Here is a 22,802-nt window from a genome sequence, read left to right on the forward strand (position 1 = left end):
AGCTTCACTACAACATAATATTGTCACAGACCAAACCATAGCTTCACTACAACATAATATTGTCACAGACCAAATCATAGCTTCACTACAACATAATATTGTCACAGACCAAATCATAGCTTCACAACAACATAATATTGTCACAGACCAAACCATAGCTTCACAACAACATAATATTGTCACAGACCAAACCATAGCTTCACTACAACATATTATTGTCACAGACCAAATCATAGCTTCACTACAACATAATATTGTCACAGACCAAACCATAGCTTCACAACAACATAATATTGTCACAGACCAAATCATAGCTTCACAACAACATAAAATTGTCACAGACCAAACCATAGCTTCACAACAACATAATATTGTCACAGACCAAACCATAGCTTCACAACAACATATTATTGTCACAGACCAAATCATAGCTTCACAACAACATAATATTGTCACAGACCAAATCATAGCTTCACTACAACATAATATTGTCACAGACCAAATTATAGCTTCACAACAACATAGTATTTTCGCAGATCAAATCATAGCTTCACAGCAACATAATATTGTCACAGACAAAAACATAGCTTCACTACAACATAATATTGTCACAGACCAAATCATAGCTTCACTACAACATAATATTGTCACAGACCAAACCATAGCTTCACTACAACATATTATTGTCACAGACCAAATCATAGCTTCACTACAACATAATATTGTCACAGACCAAATCATAGCTTCACTACAACATAATATTGTCACAGACCAAATCATAGCTTCACAACAACATAATATTGTCACAGACCAAACCATAGCTTCACAACAACATAATATTGTCACAGACCAAACCATAGCTTCACAGCAACATATTATTGTCACAGACCAAATCATAGCTTCACAACAACATAATATTGTCACAGACAAAAACATAGCTTCACTACAACATAATATTGTCACAGACCAAACCATAGCTTCACTACAACATATTATTGTCACAGACCAAATCATAGCTTCACTACAACATAATATTGTCACAGACCAAACCATAGCTTCACAACAACATAATATTGTCACAGACCAAACCATAGCTTCACAACAACATAATATTGTCACAGACCAAACCATAGCTTCACAACAACATATTATTGTCACAGACCAAATCATAGCTTCACAACAACATAATATTGTCACAGACCAAATCATAGCTTCACAACAACATAATATTGTCACAGACCAAACCATAGCTTCACAACAACATATTATTTTCACAGATCAAATCATAGCTTCACAACAACATAATATTGTCACAGACAAAAACATAGCTTCACTACAACATAATATTGTCACAGACCAAATCATAGCTTCACAACAACCTAATATTGTCACAGACCAAATCATAGCTTCACAACAACATAATATTGTCACAGACCAAACCATAGCTTCACTACAACATAATATTGTCACAGACCAAAACATGGCTTTACTACAACATAATATTGTCACAGACCAAATCGTCTTCACTATGTGTACATCATGATATTGTCACAGACCAAAACATAGCTTCACAACAATATAATATTGTCACACACCAAATCATAGCTTCAAAACAACATACTATTGTCACACACCAAATCATAGCTTCACAACAACACATTATTAGACCAAATCATCTTCACTATGTGTACAACGTGGTATTGGCATAAGCCAGAACATACAGCAAAAATAATTGTCATAGACCAGAACATGGCTTCAAAACAACACATACGGAGTTGATGCGAAGAGGTGTGAAGATATATGTCTTCGACTAATCAGCATTTTGTATACTGATTACGTAATAGTTTGTACACGTAACCTGTGCCTATCAAGAACACGCTGCCGGCAATACCCTGACAACGTACATGACACTGTATATGTACTGTCTGTCCGTCGTGGACAAGATGGCATGGTGTTCTGCTGTTGTGCCTAGGAAGAGACCGGCTTACATAAGCATTTCAATACAACGTTTCAATAACACATGTAAGAAGAGGGTTTAACCTTCAATGAAAGCAATTTGCTGTGGGATTGGAGATATAAAACCAGCAATATACCCGCTATACTAGAATGTATTTCCCCGGTTGCCAGATGTCAAGACGGCTTCAAGTGCTCTATACATCTGGATGTGTTATAACAATAAGCTCATTAAGCAATGTTTGACAGATATGTTATCGGCCTTAGCGAGTTCTACTTCAGTGACGTTTATCAATTTGCAAAACATGTCAGGTGAGCTGAAGAAATTATGACTAGATACCTTAATTCATCTGAAATTGAAGTTTGTTGTTCAGGATGACAGATTGATACCGAGCTCAGTTTATGATGTTAATTTCAAAATTGAGATAAGTTGTCTTCCTTGTGGGACTAACGCTCGGCCACATGTTACAGTAAAAAAACATAAAGACAATTTTCTTCACGTTTTCAAAAATGAAAATCGCTCAGGGCTACGTTTAACTTCGAAAAAGGGATTAATAAGTTCTTTAAAATGTAATATGACCTACTTTGTGTGACAAAGGGAAGCTTTTACTCGATTCAATTATCATATTTCTCAATTAGTAATTTGTGTGTACTAGCCCAATGCAAACGCTTTAAGCAGGGAGGCGGTACGGAAAGCAATTTCTTTTCGTTGCTCATTTCAGAGTTTGGAGAAAGGGGTGGCTTCGATGCAGTAGTAACAGCAGGCGGGTGCATTGTGATGACGTTGTTCATGTTGAAGATGGGAACTTATAGCAGAGGGGCGAGGTGTTTCAGCGAGGGGAACTCACCACTGGGTGGTGCCACAGAAGCACCGCGGACCAATTTATCAACGCTTTCAAATTTACAGTTTGTGAAAGGCGTTTCAGAGGGGCAAAATAAGAGAACACCCAGGTTCTTTACTAAGGCCTGCATCACCAACAAGCAAACTGACCTAAGTGAAACCTGACGCTATTCGCCAGATATGATCAAGTTACAACCCACATCTTTATGGGCAAATCCGTTTGTCGTTAGCTTCGACAGGACTAGAGTGATGGTCTTGAAACGATGCCATCGGTTGTTAGATCAACCCGCGGTTTCTTTGAGGTTTTTGTGTGTCAAGAGGGGGTATACGATTTGGTATAAACCATCACAAGGGGAAGGGTGACGATGACAGCCGCCATGACACCTTGCTGCCCGCCAGTGATGAGATTGTCACCACGCATTTACGTTTCGTCGTCTCATGTTCTTTTGCGCATAAAAGATTCCTTAACCGCGGGTCATTGTAGCGTTAAATCGTTTTTTGAGCTCCTTGGGGTAGGCGAGTAAACAATAGCAAGAGAGTTAAATTTAGAGGTGATATATCGAGAGACATTGTCTTGGCTGAGAGAAGATTATAAGCTTAGTGAGCCATCAACTTTATTAGCAGACAGCCGGCCATCGACACTAGATAGGCAATATGAACGCATCAGATTTTTTTTGTCATTCACAGCTATTTTGATTTTTCCGGACAATAGGCTATCTGTTAATCCTTAAGTACCATTGGTATCGCTGTGGAGATTTCGATCGATGTTCCAATGGCTACATCCAAGATTTATATTCTAGTAAAATCTCAACACAGCCATTGCAGAAACAGTAAATAGTATTTGAACGAAATTTATAGATTTTATTCGTAAAATATTAATATGAAGGAATTCTGATAATCAAACGATATTTCAATTTTAGAATATTTAAGAATACTTTTAATTCATAAATCAGAGCGTTTTTAAAAAATTCAGTTTTCACCTTTCGCATATATGTAATAAGAGGTTATCGGCCGCGCCAGGCATAGCACTGTGTTAATACACCAAAGTGATATCAACAAGACTGTTAGGGTCTCACTGAAGATAGTCCCCGATATATCAACGATCAAACCTATATGAATCTTAAGTCTTGATAAATGGGAAAATTGCAAAACTGAATATCAGATTGTGTCGACGTATCATAGTGTTATCCTCTATCCATTCCAGTTCCTTCTGTACGTGTTGATTTCACTGATAAATAATGGCCCCTGACAAGCTCTAAGCGTCGACATATTGGCGCTCTTCCGTGAAGAAGTATACATTTTTTATACTGTGTAGGTTAGATCCAGCTTTCATGTGACAACAGAGTTTATCGAGTTATACATCAGGGGGAGATAACAACAGGAAGTATTTCTGCGTCATGGAGTAAAATATTGTTCCTTTGTTTTGAATAGGAAGTGTGACGATGTTATGTATGTAGATAACAGACATCGCATAAACGTGAACGAGGAGATAACTGCAACTACTAGTATATTACATAAACAATCAGAGTCAAAGAACACATAAATGGCATTACTATTTTAATTATACCTATATATATCTATATCTATCTATATCTCTCTATATATGTATGTATGGCATTTTCAAACTGATAACTTTTTAATGTTGCAGATATAATTATAATGACGATTTGACACAACGAAAAAAAGAGAAAATTAATTAGTTTTAAACATGAATTTATTTTCGGTAAAATGTACATGTATTCATAATTGATACTTATTATTCAGATCTAGCGCTCAATACACAAACTCCCCGGGAATGATACCGCTGTATTAGATGACCAGTCACGTCTACTCTACAGCCTACTGATACACACTACATTTGCTAACAGTCTTACACATGAAAACAAACACTGCCCTTCTTGGTCTGTTTTCAGTTTGTAGGGAGATAATGAAATCGCTAAAAGTGTGTATGCCTTTTTCTCACCGGACAGCAATCCCTGGGCAGTGAAGATTTGGGAAATGACGATCGACACAATCTGATATTTTAACGACGCTTCACTCAATATCAGTTCACTTAACAGGATGCAGTTGATGCTGGTCTTACGGTATTTCAGTTTCACATCGATCAGAATCAAAGAAAAATAAGGGCATTGATATTATATCTATATTGCACTTATATACATCAGTTATTATTATCATCATCATTAGGGCTCTACTGAAGATCATGAAGGACGTTTGGCATTGTATCCACACGATGTGATGAGGTGATCGCTTATAATTGACCATTTGTGTGTGTGTGTGGTGTGGTGTGGTGTGGTGTGGTGTGCTGTGGTGTGCTGTGCTGTGCTGTGGTGTGGTGTGGTGTGGTGTGGTGTGGTGTGTGCGTGTGCGTGTGCGTGTGCGTGCGTGCGTGCTTGAAAACAACGATGCGGTCTCATGGACATACGTCAGTGAAAAATATATTTGGAAACAACATCAGTCAACTATGGTTGCATGTGACCAAGAGGGTTGTGAATCTCATCTTCTTCGTCATCCAGAAGCTCTTTCAGCTAAATTAAAATGTTCAAAACATGTACAAGAAGCACCTTCTACATATTAAATAGAATCAGGAATTCTGATTGCAATGGAAGAGAGATTCTTATAAGGGTGACGCTATTTTTCAGGGCATTACCATTTGCAGAAGCCCGAGGTCTTCCATTAACTGCCCAAAGAAAGAGGTGAGGTGAAATTGGGTTTAACGTCGCGTCCAAGATTATTGCACTTATATAGCGACGTGCATGCACGTGTATGTTTGTGTGTGGCTGCTTGTACTAGTCCGGACTGATGCCGATTTATAGTGCTAGCTCACTGAGATACCATGCCGCAGTTTAACATGAATACCCCACTCAGACACAGTATACTGACTCCGAGCCGACCAGTCCTTGTTTTAGCCCCCTAATGCCGAGCGCCAGACAGGGTAACAACAAGTACAATCTTTTAACGTCTTTTTGTATGACGCGGCCCGGGATCGAACCCTGGACCTTCCGCTCTCCGGGCGGACGCTCTACCACAAGACCACGGAGGCGGTCTGCCCGACGAAAGAGGGCAGTTGAAAAGACCGAGGGCTTCTGCAAATGATAATGCCGTCTAGGTGAGGTGAGGAGATTATTGCACTTATATAGCGACGTGCATGTACGTGTGTTTGTGTGACTGCTTGTACTAGTCCGGTCTGATGCCGATTTATAGTGCTAGCTCACTGAGATACCATGCCGCAGTTTAACATGAATACCCCACTTAGACACAGTATACTGACTTCGAGCCGACCAGTCCTTGTTTTAGCCCCTTAATGCCGAGCGCCAGACAGTAATGCCCTGAAAAAGAGCGTTACCGTTATTATAGCTAAAATGGATGGAATTTGTTATCAAATGAAAACAAACAACAATATCGGTTTTGAAAAATTTACTGCAATCAACACGAATGTCACTGACCCACTTTTACAAATATGGAAAGGTCATAGAACAAAACAGATGACGTCACTATTGAACGTGACGTCACCTATCCCTATACTATGACGTCACCTATCAACGGGCGTGATAATGGCCCGTCGTCAAGCAATATGAAGGCTTTATCAAGTTACAGTGGCCTGCTCATTTTTGATGACATGCGGGCGGTTTAGTGATAGTTCTATACATTTTAGCTATAATACACAATAATATCTTTTCTCTTGTAGAGATTGTACAATATGTGCTGTGCAACATAACAATGAACACTTTCCTGATATTCAGTGAATTGTGTTCGGGATAATTTCAATATTTGTGTTAGATAACTTAAAAACATTAACAACAATAAAAAAATAATAGGTGCCTGGTTCCTCATAACACGACATGCAATCCGGCCCTGGAATAGAACAAACACATGATCTGCCTGCGGACGGAACATGTCCGTGTTTGTATAAATTGATACTGGCGGATTTGAGATCCCATGACCACCACAGATCGCATCAATACCCTCGTCAGCTTCATCCAGGTCCCCGTCCCCAACCATGTCGTAATTAAGCGTATGTGAGCCCCGGGGTAGCACAAACGGTGAAGCAACGAATGGGGCATTAATGCAAAATCTAACGAGTGTTACAGAGTGGCGAATAACATGCCAGTTTAAAGTGGAACCATAAGTTTGTTACATGTCAAATTCACTGTAGAGTGATGGGATTTGGTTCACTGAAACTGACATGACCACACGTAATGTAAAGGAATGTGTTGGTTACATTTCTTACTTACAGTTCAGATTATCATCTGTAAAACATACATGAGTTAAATCATGCTGATTCGTATAATTGAAATAGGGGTTAAAATCTACTGGATGGAGAGAACAGTCATTGTTTTCCAAAACCTTGGTGGGGGTTCATGTTAAAAAAAGAATATTAACAACATCATAGATTGAACCACGCGTATACTCACCTATATTTTAGTTAACATGTTAACCGTCTTGCTTTCATAACGAAAACTACACCTAAAATTATTCCGCGCTCGATATTTCGTGTTGGCTCAAAAGTATACACGCTGTTAGAGTTTCTTTATACAACGTATTTTTCCCTCTCCGAATCTGACAATTTACATCGTCAACCGCGATCGCTAGGATCAGCATTTCCAGTATATTCCAGAAATAATAAATAAATAAATAAAATGTTCACTGTACAAAAAACATTTAAGTTCTGTTTATAAAAGAAATATTCCTTGTCTATCCACCTAAAAGGTTCTTATGAGAACCGATTGCAAGAACAGCCTGTAACATGCTTCATAGAATGGCGTGAGCTTAAATGTAAAGTATTTCAGTCATTTCGTGACCGCTTTAAAATAGAAAGTGTTCATGTGCGTTATATAGAAGCAGTACTTATCTCCGCTGTATTTTCACTTATATTTTTGTCCCAAACAACCATACGACACCCGCGTGGCGAGCGACCTCAGCTGACCTTATACCGAGAGGTGACGAGTCGACGACGCGCTGAGTGTATATCATAAAGGGGTCATATTGTCACACGATCGCCGCGCTTGACTTGATCCGTCACTGGAGTGAGACGTCAGTCATCAACTTCGACGAGGCCTGTCCACACGAAAACAGCTGGCCAATGTCACACACAAAACTGACGCGCCAATCAATGAACAGGGATGACAGCTCGGAAACAGTTAAGTGTCGATAGCACTTAATTACATTGTGCAAAAACATTTAGACACGTTGACGAAGCTTCACGCTGCCCCCTTGTTTGTGACTTAGCGAGTTCAGTTGACAGGTTGTGTTGAATGTCAATATAACTGTAGTTACGACTGTTTGAAAGGTGTTACCAGATACAAAGAATACAGTTATACGCGTAGGTCAATAGGTTAACAAAACATACGGAATATACACGTGGTCCAATATGTAATGTTCTTAATCCTCTTTTTGAAAAAAACATCAAACAAGGTGTTGGAAAACATTAACTGTTCCGTCTATCCAGGATGTTAGTTAAGTCCCTGTATATGAAGCGGCATATTCTTTTACTCATGTAGTTTTGTGAGTTAGTGAGTGAATAAGTGAAAATTGAAATATGTTTACAAATGTAAAATTAATGTTTGTTGTGTTTTCAGACTTGAACTAACATGACAGTAACAACAGTTCACCTATCAACGTCGTCAAGATATATTGTGCAAATAGTTAGTTGTTTCAAATCGTGGTTAGAGTGCGTTTGATTTCACGTGGCTTTTTTAATTGACATTTCGGGGCAGTGCCATTTATTTACAGCTTACATGCAGGAAGAGCATGGCCCGCCACTGGTGTCACCGTTCATTAACAGGACTGTAGTTTAGATGCATTCTTCAAATATATTCTGAAATTATCATAGTTTTGTAGTTTAGTGTGAGACATCTGACAATGTTTGAACAGATGGGATAACTGATTGCAGCTTTCAGAGGGATGGGGCCATGGGGCCGTGGGTAATGTTTGGTGCAGACTTGACAGCGAAGTAATCCGTCTGTACCAACAACCCACAGCTAATCCCCCTCGTAAAGAGTACGAACCTTCACATATCTTATATTGCTTATTATCCATATATATTTTAAGGGCTTTATAAGCAATAATTATGTACGTAAAGAACACAATGGAAGTCAGAATCTGTATGCCCGTGTCGTTTTCTACAATACGACAACAGTTCACGGTTCGTTAAGCAGCTCTAACTAACACCGGATTAAATACCCTCAATTGCTGCCGACCATCTAGTCAAAAGTCTCAAGCATCATTCACTATTCGATCATAAATTGCATCCACAAAGGCAACATTGTGATGTCTTGGATTTGAGGAGAGTTTTACGTTGACAGAACAGGTGCAATGTACTTGGCTTTCTCCTGCCCTGTACTGGGACTGACATGGGCAAGGCCGTGTTCGTATACACCACCCGGAGGGCTGGACAAAGGTAACATACCCTCAGACCTGACTTTACCTGCCACATATGAAGAGTAGGGGAAGGGGGGAGGGACCGGTGGCCCCTGACAGTGGAAGGGGAACCTTTTCCCACCGGGTTCCAACTGCAGTGAATATTCTTTCAACCAATAGCTCTTTACAAAACATATATTTCGCATCAAATAACCCTTTAAGCTGTGGATGACTTTCTATAGGTCCAGGATTGCGGCAGCGTCCTCTCTTTGTGGAGACGAGATTGACGGGAGGGACAGTGTACACTTTTTCAAGGCAGAAACTCGACAAAACAGTCATTTCAGAATAGCCTACGGCAAGGTGACCTTTTCAAAAAAAGTATTAATGATATTTCTTTGCTGGTATAAGCTTAAGTGTGGGTTTGTTTACCGAGTGAAGGAATATTATATTCCCTCTTCAAGTACAGAAGTAACATAGACTTCCGGTAAATCTAGAAGCTCGAATTATCATAATGTCTATCAAAGATTTTAGTTCTAAATATTACACTGTCGTCCCCAGCCCAAGAGGTAGTTCGCGTCTGACATGGCTCCGTCAGAGGCAGTGGGACATCGGTCTAGGACAAGGACTCCATCGGACGTTATGGGTCATTGGTCTTGTACAGGTGGCTCCGTCAGAAGTTGTGGGGCATTGGTCTTGTACAGGTGGCTCCGTCAGAAGTTGTGGGGCATTGGTCTTGTACAGGTGGCTCCGTCAGAAGTTGTGGGGCATTGGTCTTGTACAGGTGGCTCCGTCAGAAGTTGTGGGGCATTGGTCTTGTACAGGTGGCTCGGTCAGATGTTGTGGGGCATTGGTCTTGTACAGGTGGCTCCGTCAGATGTTGTGGGGCATTGGTCTTGTAAGGTGTCTCCGTCAGAAATTGTGGGGCATTGGTCTTGTACAGGCGGCTCTGTCAGAGGTTGTGGGGCATTGGTCTTGTAAGGTGTCTCCGTCAGAAATTATGGGGCATTGGTCTTGTACAGGCGTCTCCGTCAGAGGTTGTGGGGCATTGGTCTTATACAGGTGGCTCCTTTAGAAGTTGTGGGGCATTGGTCTTATACAGGTGTCTCCATCAGAAGTTGTGGGACATTGGTCTTGTAAGGTGTCTCCGTCAGAAGGAATGGGACATTGGTCTTGTACAGGCGCCCCCGTCAGAAGATGTGGGACATTGGTCTTGTACAGGTGGTTCCGTCAGAAGATGTGGGACATTGGTCTTGTAGAGGTGGCTCCATCAGAAGGAATGGGACATTGGTCTTGTACAGGCGCCCCCGTCAGAAGATGTGGGACATTGGTCTTGTACAGGTGGCTCCGTCAGAAGGAATAGGACATTGATCTTGAACAGGTGGCTCCGTCAGAAGGAATTGGTCACAGGGACTGTGTGCCTGACTGTGCTTGACATACCCTTGTGACGAACCTTGGTCTGACTTTGACATACCGTTAAGACGAACAGTGTTCTTGATGTGAACATCCTTGCTTCAGATGTTCTTCGGTGGAAGCAACCACACCAGCCAGCCTCGCAACTTCAGTGACGTTATTTGTCTACACATATCCGAGCCAAAGGCAATGTTTCAAGTTGTACAAACAATTCTCCAGAAATGTTGCTGATTCGATAAAAGTGCTATGTTAATGATCAACTGTTGAAGTTGTGTACAGATCTAGAGATAAGCAGTTATTATTGGAACCATTTATAACTGTCCCTGGTTACCGAAGCATGTCTCATTATCACGAAGCAGGAGCGACTACCACATTTCTCACGCACTGAGACGCACCAGGGTTTATACCTACACGAAGAGGACGATCTACACGACATACTAGCTCACATCAGTGCTGACATGAAGACACTTTCCCGTGAGTCCCCAGCATGACTCTCTATGTGTACATATTTGTCCCTTCTCTCTATCTCTCCACGTTCGCCTTCCCTTGTCGGTTATTGGCTTCCCCACGTCATCTGCCATGACACCTCCCTCTACTTATCTCTCTATTTCTCTCATCATTAGGCTGAGAACATTGTTATAGTATTGTGAAAACACGTACATGCTTTCCGGTTTGGTTGACGTTCGTTTTAATGGAACAAGAAGGTTGGGAGCATCCGAGTCTGAGCCCCATAGAGGCTTTCCATGTAGCGCAGGAACTGTCGGGCTTATCGTCTGCTATGGTTCATGCACCACGCACGGGTAAAACAGCAGACGACAATATTGTGCTGGTGGTCCGTGTAGCATCGATACCGGTAAACCACGGAGGAAACAAAATTACACACATGATTCACCGGCGGGGCTCGGGGGGCTGGCGTGCAGTGGGGTGATTCTGATGGAGGTTTATCTGATGGCATAGATACTTTCAGAGGCTCTATTGACTGGCTTTGTCTGGCTGTCACAGTAGTCCCATCAATGCCACTCGATGATCCAACTTTCCCATGGACAGCCAGCGCCCGAATACCGCCAGTCGTCTTCTGGAGTCCTCATATAGGATCCAGGCTCGCTGGGGCGGACAGGGGGTCGAACTGCCGCAATCAACCGTCAAGTCATAATGGCGGTGAAAGCGAAGCCAAGTGTTGTAATTAGTTCAAGCAACGGTGATTAAGTGATGAGTAAATGGATCATAAGATTTCTTAATTGTTTCCATCCATTCACTTAAGAAACGTACACCAATTGAGCTGAAGATGATTTACAATTGTTGAACTTTCCATTCAAATTAAGATTCATAGATGATATGCTGTAGTATGACAGTGACGAAGGTGTAGTATGACAGAGATGGTAGTGTAGTATGACAGAGATGGTAGTGTAGTATGACAGAGATGGTAGTGTAGTATGACAGAGATGGTAGTGTAGTATGACAGAGATGGTAGTGTAGTATGACAGAGATGGTAGTGTAGTATGACAGAGATGGTAGTGTAGTATGACAGTTGCGGTAGTGTAGTATGACAGAGATGGTAGTGTATTATGACAGTGGCGGTAGTGTAGTATGACAGTGACGAAGGTGTAGTATGACAGAGATGGTAGTGTAGTATGACAGTTGCGGTAGTGTAGTATGACAGAGATGGTAGTGTAGTATGACAGTGGCGGTAGTGTAGTATGACAGAGACGGTAGTGTAGTATGACAGTGACGGTAGTGTAGTATGACAGTGGCGATAGTGTAGTATGACAGTGGCGGTAGTGTAGTATGACAGTGACGAAGGTGTAGTATGACAGAGATGGTAGTGTAGTATGACAGTGGCGATAGTGTAGTATGACAGAGATGGTAGTGTAGTATGACAGTTGCGGTAGTGTAGTATGACAGTGATGGTAGTGTAGTATGACAGTGGCGGTAGTGTAGTATGACAGAGACGGTAGTGTAGTATGACAGTGGCGGTAGTGTAGTATGACAGTGGCGATAGTGTAGTATGACAGTGGCGGTAGTGTAGTATGACAGTGGCAGTAGTGTAGTATGACAGTGGCGATAGTGTAGTATGACAGTGGCGGTAGTGTAGTATGACAGAGACGGTAGTGTAGTATGACAGAGACGGTAGTGTAGTATGACAGAGATGGTAGTGTAGTATGACAGTGGCGGTAGTGTAGTATGACAGAGACGGTAGTGTAGTATGACAGTGACGGTAGTGTAGTATGACAGTGGCGATAGTGTAGTATGACAGTGGCGGTAGTGTAGTATGACAGTGACGAAGGTGTAGTATGACAGAGATGGTAGTGTAGTATGACAGTGGCGATAGTGTAGTATGACAGAGATGGTAGTGTAGTATGACAGTTGCGGTAGTGTAGTATGACAGTGATGGTAGTGTAGTATGACAGTGGCGGTAGTGTAGTATGACAGAGACGGTAGTGTAGTATGACAGTGGCGGTAGTGTAGTATGACAGTGGCGATAGTGTAGTATGACAGTGGCGGTAGTGTAGTATGACAGTGGCAGTAGTGTAGTATGACAGTGGCGATAGTGTAGTATGACAGTGGCGGTAGTGTAGTATGACAGAGACGATAGTGTAGTATGACAGAGACGGTAGTGTAGTATGACAGAGACGGTAGTGTAGTATGACAGAGACGTTAGTGTAGTATGACATTGGCGGTAGTGTAGTATGACAGAGACGGTAGTGTAGTATGACAGAGACGGTAGTGTAGTATGACAGAGACGGTAGTGTTGTATGACAGTGGCGATAGTGTAGTATGACAGTGGCGGTAGTGTAGTATGACAGTTGCGGTAGTGTAGTATGACAGTGACCGTAGTGTAGTATGACACAAACGGTAGTGCAGTATGACAGTGGCGATAGTGTAGTATGACAGTGGCGGTAGTGTAGTATGACAGTGACGGTAGTGTAGTATGACAGTGACGGTAGTGTAGTATGACAGAGACGGTAGTGTAGTATGACAGAGACGGTAGTGTAGTATGACAGTGGCGATAGTGTAGTATGACAGTGGCGGTAGTGTAGTATGACAGTTGCGGTAGTGTAGTATGACAGTGACGGTAGTGTAGTATGACAGAGACGGTAGTGTAGTATGACAGTGGCGATAGTGTAGTATGACAGTGGCGGTAGTGTAGTATGACAGTGGCGGTAGTGTAGTATGACAGAGATGGTAGTGTAGTATGACAGTGACGGTAGTGTAGTATGACAGTGACGGTAGTGTAGTATGACAGTGACGGTAGTGTAGTATGTCAGAGACGGTAGTGTAGTACGTCAGTGACGGTAGTGTAGTATGACAGTGACGGTAGTGTAGTATGACAGTGACGGTAGTGTAGTATGTCAGTGACGGAAGTGTTGTATGACAGTGACGGTAGTGTAGTATGACAGAGACGGTAGTGTAGTATGACAGAGACGGTAGTGTAGTATGTCAGTGACGGTAGTGTAGTATGACAGAGACGGTAGTGTAGTATGACAGTGGCGATAGTGTAGTATGACAGTGGCGGTAGTGTAGTATGACAGTGACGGTAGTGTAGTATGACAGTGACGGTAGTGTAGTATGACAGAGACGGTAGTGTAGTATGACAGTGGCGGTAGTGTATTATGACAGTGACGGTAGTGTAGTATGACAGTGACGGTAGTGTAGTATGTCAGTGACGGTAGTGTAGTATGTCAGTGACGGTAGTGTAGTATGTCAGTGACGGTAGTGTAGTATGACAGAGACGGTAGTGTAGTATGTCAGTGACGGTAGTGTAGTATGACAGTGACGGTAGTGTAGTATGACAGTGACGGTAGTGTAGTATGACAGAGACGGTAGTGTAGTATGACAGTGGCGATAGTGTAGTATGACAGAGACGGTAGTGTAGTATGACAGTGGCGGTAGTGTAGTATGACAGTGGCGATAGTGTAGTATGACAGAGACGGTAGTGTAGTATGACAGAGACGGTAGTGTATGACAGTGGCGGTAGTGTAGTATGACAGTGGCGATAGTGTAGTATGACAGTGGCGATAGTGTAGTATGACAGAGACGGTAGTGTAGTAGGTGAGGTGAGGTGAAATTGGGTTTAACGTCGCGTCCAAGATTATCGCACTTATATAGCGACGTGCATGCACGTGTATGTGTGTGTGTGGCTGCTTGTACTAGTCCGGACTGATGCCGATTTATAGTGCTAGCTCACTGAGATACCATGCCGCAGTTTAACATGAATACCCCACTCAGACACAGTATACTGACTCCGAGCCGACCAGTCCTTGTTTTAGCCCCTTAATGCCTAGCGCCAGACAGGGTAACAACAAGTACAATCTTTTAACGTCTCTTTGTATGACGCGGCCCGGGATCGAACCCTGGACCTTCCGCTCTCCGGGCGGACGCTCTACCACAAGACCACGGAGGCGGTCCGGTAGTGTAGTATGACAGAGATGGTAGTGTAGTATGACAGAGATGGTAGTGTAGTATGACAGAGACGGTAGTGTAGTATGACAGAGACGGTAGTGTAGTATGACAGTGACGGTAGTGTAGTATGACAGTGGCGGTAGTGTAGTATGACAGTGGCGATAGTGTAGTATGACAGAGACGGTAGTGTAGTATGACAGACGGTAGTGTATGACAGAGATGGTAGTGTAGTATGACAGTGGCGGTAGTGTAGTATGTCAGTGGCGGAAGTGTAGTATGTCAGTGACGGTAGCGTATGACAGTGGCGATAGTGTAGTATGTCAGTGGCGGTAGTGTAGTATGTCAGTGACGGTAGTGTAGTATGACAGAGATGGTAGTGTAGTATGACAGTGATGGTAGTGTAGTGTGACAGTGGCAGTAGTGTAGTATGACAGTGGCGGTAGTGTAGTATGACAGTGACGGTAGTGTAGTATGACAGTGGCAGTAGTGTAGTATGACAGTGGCGGTAGTGTAGTATGACAGTGACGGTAGTGTAGTATGACAGATGGTAGTGTAGTATGACAGAGACGGTAGTGTAGTATGACAGTGACGGTAGTGTAGTATGACAGTGGCGGTAGTGTAGTATGACAGTGGCGATAGTGTAGTATGACAGAGACGGTAGTGTAGTATGACAGACGGTAGTGTATGACAGAGATGGTAGTGTAGTATGACAGTGGCGGTAGTGTAGTATGTCAGTGGCGGAAGTGTAGTATGTCAGTGACGGTAGCGTATGACAGTGGCGATAGTGTAGTATGTCAGTGGCGGTAGTGTAGTATGTCAGTGACGGTAGTGTAGTATGACAGAGATGGTAGTGTAGTATGACAGTGATGGTAGTGTAGTGTGACAGTGGCAGTAGTGTAGTATGACAGTTGCGGTAGTGTAGTATGACAGTGACGGTAGTGTAGTATGACAGTGGCAGTAGTGTAGTATGACAGTGGCGGTAGTGTAGTATGACAGTGACGGTAGTGTAGTATGACAGATGGTAGTGTAGTATGACAGAGATGGTAGTGTAGTATGACAGTGGCGGTAGTGTAGTATGACAGAGATGGTAGTGTAAAATGACAGTGGCGGTAGTGTAGTGTGACAGTGGCGGTAGTGTAGTATGACTGAGATGGTAGTGTAGTATGACAGTGGCGGTAGTGTAGTATGACAGATGGAAGTGTAGTATGACAGTGATGGTAGTGTAGTGTGACAGTGGCGGTAGTGTAGTATGACAGAGATGGTAGTGTAGTATGACAGTGGCGGTAGTGTAGTATGACAGAGATGGTAGTGTAGTATGACAGAGATGGTAGTGTAGTATGACAGTGGCGGTAGTGTAGTGTGACAGTGGCGGTAGAGTAGTATGACAGTGGCGGTAGTGTAGTATGACAGAGATGGTAGTGTAGTATGACAGAGATGGTAGTGTAGTATGACAGAGATGGTAGTGTAGTATGACAGTGGCGGTAGTGTAGTATGACAGTGGCGATAGTGTAGTTTGACAGAGACGGTAGTGTAGTATGACAGACGGTAGTGTACGACAGAGATGGTAGTGTAGTATGACAGTGGCGGCAGTGTAGTATGTCAGTGGCGGAAGTGTAGTATGTCAGTGACGGTAGTGTATGACAGTGGCGATAGTGTAGTATGTCAGTGGCGGTAGTGTAGTATGTCAGTGACGGTAGTGTAGTATGACAGAGATGGTAGTGTAGTATGACAGTGATGGTAGTGTAGTGTGACAGTGGCAGTAGTGTAGTATGACAGTGGCGGTAGTGTAGTATGACAGTGACGGTAGTGTAGTATGACAGATGGTATTGTAGTATTACAGTGGCAGTAGTGTAGTATGACAGTGGCGGTAGTGTAGTATGACAGTGACGGTAGTGTAGTATGACAGATGGTAGTGTAGTATGACAGAGATGGTAGTGTAGTATGACAGTGGCGGTAGTGTAGTATGACAGAGATGGTAGTGTAGTATGACAGAGATGGTAGTGTAAAATGACAGTGGCGGTAGTGTAGTGTGACAGTGGCGGTAGTGTAGTATGACAGAGATGGTAGTGTAGTATGACAGTGGCGGTAGTGTAGTATGACAGATGGTAGTGTAGTATGACAGTGATGGTAGTGTAGTGTGACAGTGGCGGTAGTGTAGTATGACAGAGATGGTAGTGTAGTATGACAGTGGCGGTAGTGTAGTATGACAGAGATGGTAGTGTAGTATGACAGAGATGGTAGTGTAGTATGACAGTGGCGGTAGTGTAGTGTGACAGTGGCGGTAGTGTAGTATGACAGTGGCGGTAGTGTAGTATGACAGAGATGGTAGTGTAGTATGACAGAGATGGTAGTGTAGTATGACAGAGATGGTAGTGTAGTATGACAGAGATAGTAGTGTAGTGTGACAGTGACGGTAGTGTAGTATGACAGAGATGGTAGTGTAGTATGACAGAGATGGTAGTGTAGTATGACAGAGATGGTAGTGTAGTATGACAGAGACGGTAGTGTAGTATGACAGAGACGGTAGTGTAGTATGACAGTGAGGGTAGTGTATGACAGTGGCGATAGTGTAGTATGTCAGTGGCTGAAAGGGCATCAAGGTATGCGTGCCAACAACAGATGGTGGTGCCACCAGTCCGGACAACAGTGCACGGAAACATAACTGTTTAGTAGGGCTGGCCATGCTGTATGGAATGAGCTTCCAGTAGAGGTCAGCAGCTTCCGGTCAACACTCCGGACCCTTTTCTTCAAATGAGCATATGACTGAGCAGGGATCGAGTGTCTGGATTACATGTGCTATATAAATCTATAATTAATAATCTTTTAAGTTACACAGTGTTGTAAACAACATCGTCGTGACGCCGTGCACGTGACCGAAGTCCGATGCCCTTGCGTAGAACATCAACACATATACAGACACATCAACACAATCCAGAAAATGGTAGCAAGTAAATAGAGCAAATACCACCGAACCCACAGACATGGAGAGTCAAAGGAAAACAAAGTCCTAAAATACAACATACACTGTACACCACCTGACACCTGAGACAGCAACATGTCTACCTCCAAACGTCAGCCCCCCATCACTCCACAGAATCAACACAGACCACCCCTCCAGGAGAGTTAGAACACCATAAGAAAGAGGACGCTGTGTGTACAAGGAGTCGTTCTTGCCTCACCTTTTAGCAATACAGTTGTGGTAAATTATTATGTCTAGATTTTAACACTGAGTCCGTATTTTGGATTTTTGTCAAACGTCAACTAGTAATATGAAACATACATAATCTAACTATTGAGTAGGCACTGAAATATAATTTTTGTTTGTTTGTTGAACGCCGGACTCAGCAATACTCCCAACTATATGACGGCGGTCTGTAAATAATCGAGTCTGGACCAGACAATCCAGTGATTGACATCACGATCATCTACTTACACAATTGGGATACGATGACATACATCAATCAAGTCAGCGAGCCTGACTACCCGATCCCGTTAGTCGCCTTTTACGGCAAGCATGGGTTGCTGAAGACCTTTTCTACCCCGGATCTTCAAGGGTCTCAAATATAATTAATCACTTTGGGTATTAAAAGTTTTCTTTGGGTATTCAATAATTTTCTACTTTGAGGTATTTTTAAACCAATCAGTGAACCATTTTTTTTAATATGATTCTGCTCAAAACCTTTTAAGTGACTTCTAAGTTGCATCTGTCCCTGCGATGCCTCAAATATGTCACATATTCCACATCTAACAACGGCCATACAATGTACATGTCTAAGTCACAATAGGTAGACGTAGCCCGTTTATGCATTCGATCAGTACATAAAGACCTGTAAACACATTCATGTCGCAAGCTCAAACAATAAGAATTCAGGGACTAATTCGGACATAATGCCCATTTGTAGCAATACGGCCAAGTTTCACCCGCAGATCACCGTCAAACGTTCCTACCTTCTCACATCATATGGACGCAAGATAGTCTAATGCGCATGTGTCACCATCCGCTTCCGGATCCTATGATCCTTTGACTGACACAATCATCACCATCACGCCTGAGTAATGGATGGCAGTGTCAGGGCCGTGTAACGAGTTGCGAGAAAGAAAACTGCCGACGGCGTTATGAAAAGAGATTGTGCGCCTCCCCTTCTTCCAAATGGGTAAATACACTGAAGAATACCGATAATTGATTGTATGTTTACGTTGGAATATCCAACAAAAGAGTATCGCCTTAGCCCATCACTGCCCTTTGAAACAGTTACATCCAACCCGTCGGTTGGGGTCACGGGGTCACATCCGTTGTCTCTGCAACTAGGTCGGTGTGCGGGTGGCCGAATAAACTCCCTACAATAGAGCTCATTACAGGGCCACAACAAACTAGGTGCCGCTGACGTCACGAAGAATCAAAGAGGTTTGAGTGTCGGCTAAACCTGAGATTAATTTCACGTGACAATGGATTACATTCCCGTTTATCATGGCGTGATAAAAGTGTGAAAATGCGACACCTTATGATGAATTTTGTTTAGAAAACAAGAAACGGTTATCACAACAAAGTATCATGAATACTCGAGGTGACAAGAAAGGAATAAAGGGATTGGGTAAACGTGACACCGGGTGTCTTATTACTTCGTCACCGTGCGAGGGTAGTATGAAGATCATCACAGTAAAAACTCCACGAATATATCCCTACTCCCAGCTAATACGGCACATGCATGAAGTTATTAACTGTGATGCCTTACCACGTTACCCCTGACAACGATCCATGCAGTATTTAACTCGTCCACGTTTGATGTTAGGTTTGGACGTTAGTCTGGTCATGTTATGGTGAGAAGAACTCGATCACAATTATATCATGGCATCAACTGCCGGAAGAACTACACATGCTGAATCAGTGGGGATATATGTACAGATAACATAATCCAAAAAGGTATTTCATCTGATGAACATATATTCTATGCATAAAGAATTTCTTCTAATATCGCTACGAATGTAAGATCAGCCAAAGGTTTATCTCAAGTGTTTCCATGTAATGTAGGTACTCGCCAAGGTTGTGTCTTAAGCCCACAAATGTTCTTAATTTTTATTAATAATTTGTCCACAGTATTTGTGGAATTAGGTGGTAAAGGTATTCATATTTCTCCTGATATAGATAATTTATGTGCTCTTCTTTTTGCTGATGATGTTTCTGCTCTCTCAGATAGTTGTGCCCAGCTTCAAAAGAAAATTAATGCTTTGGAAATATTTTGTAATAAAACAGGCATGCAAATTAACTTAAAAAACCCAAAAGTAATTGTATTTAGGCAAGGTGGCCATCTTCGCAGTTATGAAAAGTGGTTTTATCATGGTGAACCTATTGAAACTGTTTCAAGCTATAGATACCTTGGCTTAATGTTTACACCTAAGCTTGTATGGAGTAAGGCACAAACTACTCTAGCATCCCAAGCCACCAAAGCAATTTTAGTCATTAACTCTTTTCAAAGGAAAATTGGTAATATCACTTGTACAGATCTGTTTAAGGTTTTTGACTCTATGGTCACCCCCATCTTAACCTATGGCTCTGCAATTTGGGGTACTTTCTATTTAAAAATATCGAATCTGTCCAAATCGCCTCTTGTAAGCATTATTTAAAAGTAAACAAATCAACCTGCTCAAATATGGTTTTAGGGGAATGTGGGAGGTTTCCTTTACAACTCACTTACATGACTAAAGTAATTAAATATTGGTGCAGGGTCTTACATCTTCAACCCGACAGATTACCTTCCCAATGCTATTTAATGCTTAAATCTTTAGATGATGTTGGGCGGGTAACTTGGGCGACTAAAGTTAGAAATATTTTATTCCAATTTGGGTTTGGTTTTGTATGGCTCAATCAAGAGGTGGGTGACTCTAAAGCTTTTTTTCTCCATTTTAAGCAAAGGCTCAAAAATAATGTACAGCAATTCTGGAGTGCTTCTGTAAACTCTTCTCCAAAATGTGATCTTTATAAGTCTTTTAAATCCATGTTAAATGTTGAAAGGTACTTGTCATGTCCACTCCCTACCCATTTAAGAATTGTTTTTACTAAATTCAGATGTTCAAATTTTAAAATAGCTTTAGAAACTGGCAGATATAGTAAAACAGACCGTTCACTCAGATTCTGTAACTATTGTAGTAGTAAGGGAGTTAATGTCATTGAGGATGAATTTCATGTACTCTTTAATTGTAATTTATATTCTGCCCTAAGACAAAAATACCTTTTTAATCTTCCTATGCCTACTCATTACAGTAATTCTCATGTAATAAATATTCTTAGTAATTATAATGAGCAAACATTACTTCTGGTTTGTAAATTCTTATATTATGCTCACAAAATAATTAATGATAAATTCTGTGCCCTGTAAATATCATGCTCACATGTCTGTATTTTGGGCCATTGGCCTTTTACTGAATAAACATGTCTGTCTGTCGAATGGTTGACATACAGAGTGAGTTGGTGAAAGTTTTTTTTATGGTGCTTTCAGTTATTTGCTGGATAAATACTAAATACTAAAGACCCCCCTTTTCCACCCAAAGGCGCTTTAAAGGCGCTTTAAAGGATATCCATGCCGGCGAGTGTTGCATGTGCTGGCTTCCATATGTAATTCTATGCTACGTACAGGCCTGTCTTAACTGCGCCTCTGACTAACATACATGCATGGTTGATCTGACTTACTGACGGTTCACAAACAGCACATTATACACAACAACTCCCAATTATGAGAACAGTAACAGTTGAAGATTAAATCCTTCAAACAGAGGGGATTATTCACTTTGTAGCTTTAGCCCAAATTCTGCGATTTCATAAGGTTTTCATAAGAGGTAGAACACAAAGCGTTTAACATTCCGTGAACTATGTACTCATTCCATGACACATGTGCAATGAACACGTTCAACCATGACGCATCACACGCCCAAACATATGGCACCTACTAAACTATTGTTATATAAATTTATGTGTGACTGAGTGTCCGATGGTGCTGCTGTGTTGACATTTATTACAGGCATGCGGGAGTCCACAGATTTCACCAGAATATTAACATGGTGGTGGATAAGAACACCTTAAAACATCAAAACATGTACATCATCATGTCTCGGACAGGCGGGGCAGCTCATCATCATCGTTTTCATCAAGACAAATCAGCCGCATCAGTGTATCTGACCTATATTCAGAAAGAAACCATCCCGAGAAGACCCAGTATATAATTGATCTACCACCCACTGAGAATTCACTTAAAAAATTAATGTATATGACACAGTCTATCATCAGATTTGGTACGCAGAGGAATGCTGTCACTTGAGACCAACAAAACCAAACCCAAACAAAACCCAAACAATTCTCAACCATTCTACAACGGCGATGTGATGTATAATGCACCACAGACTGCTGGATAGACGTTTGACGCCTGGGGCACCGTCCCACCCCCGGGTACAGCTCCAGTACTGGTTTGTGTACACGCCTTGAGAGAAGACGAATGCCACATCGTTGACTCTGGATATAACAACTTCATTCCCCAAAGAGGAATAAGTGACATTTAGAACGTCTAATTCTGACCGACCGACCGACCGACCGACCGACCGACCGACCGACCATTTGACTTTTTTTATGGAGGAAGTGTCCAAGATTATGCTTGAAAGAAATAATTATGCTTTCGACTTGAATTGTTTTTAAATATCTGGTTTTGCAGGGGGAGCTGAAAAACTTACCAAGCTAACTTGAAATATGATACCGACACTTCAAGGGCACTTCAGTTATAATTCAAATCACGACGTGTCAAGATAGGGTGGGAGAAGAGTCCAAAATGGCGCAGGGAGTAGATTAGCAAAT

General features: G+C 42.0%; 1 protein-coding gene across 1 annotated transcript in view; it reads left to right on the forward strand.

The window, feature by feature from the left end:
- Positions 1–8,379, forward strand: part of LOC125378044 — a gene marked incomplete at its 5' end in the record, with an annotated part of 31,664 nt that extends 23,285 nt beyond the window's left edge. Inside the window, one exon of the mRNA XM_048392844.1 lies at positions 8,374–8,379. Within this exon, the coding sequence (XP_048248801.1) occupies positions 8,374–8,379 (6 nt within the window). The remainder of the gene's footprint in view (positions 1–8,373) is intronic.
- Positions 8,380–22,802: the final 14,423 nt, after the last annotated feature.

Source organism: Haliotis rufescens, unplaced genomic scaffold, assembly GCF_023055435.1.
Source record: "Haliotis rufescens isolate VD_foot unplaced genomic scaffold, xgHalRufe1.0.p SCAF_11, whole genome shotgun sequence".
Taxonomy (NCBI): domain Eukaryota; kingdom Metazoa; phylum Mollusca; class Gastropoda; order Lepetellida; family Haliotidae; genus Haliotis; species Haliotis rufescens.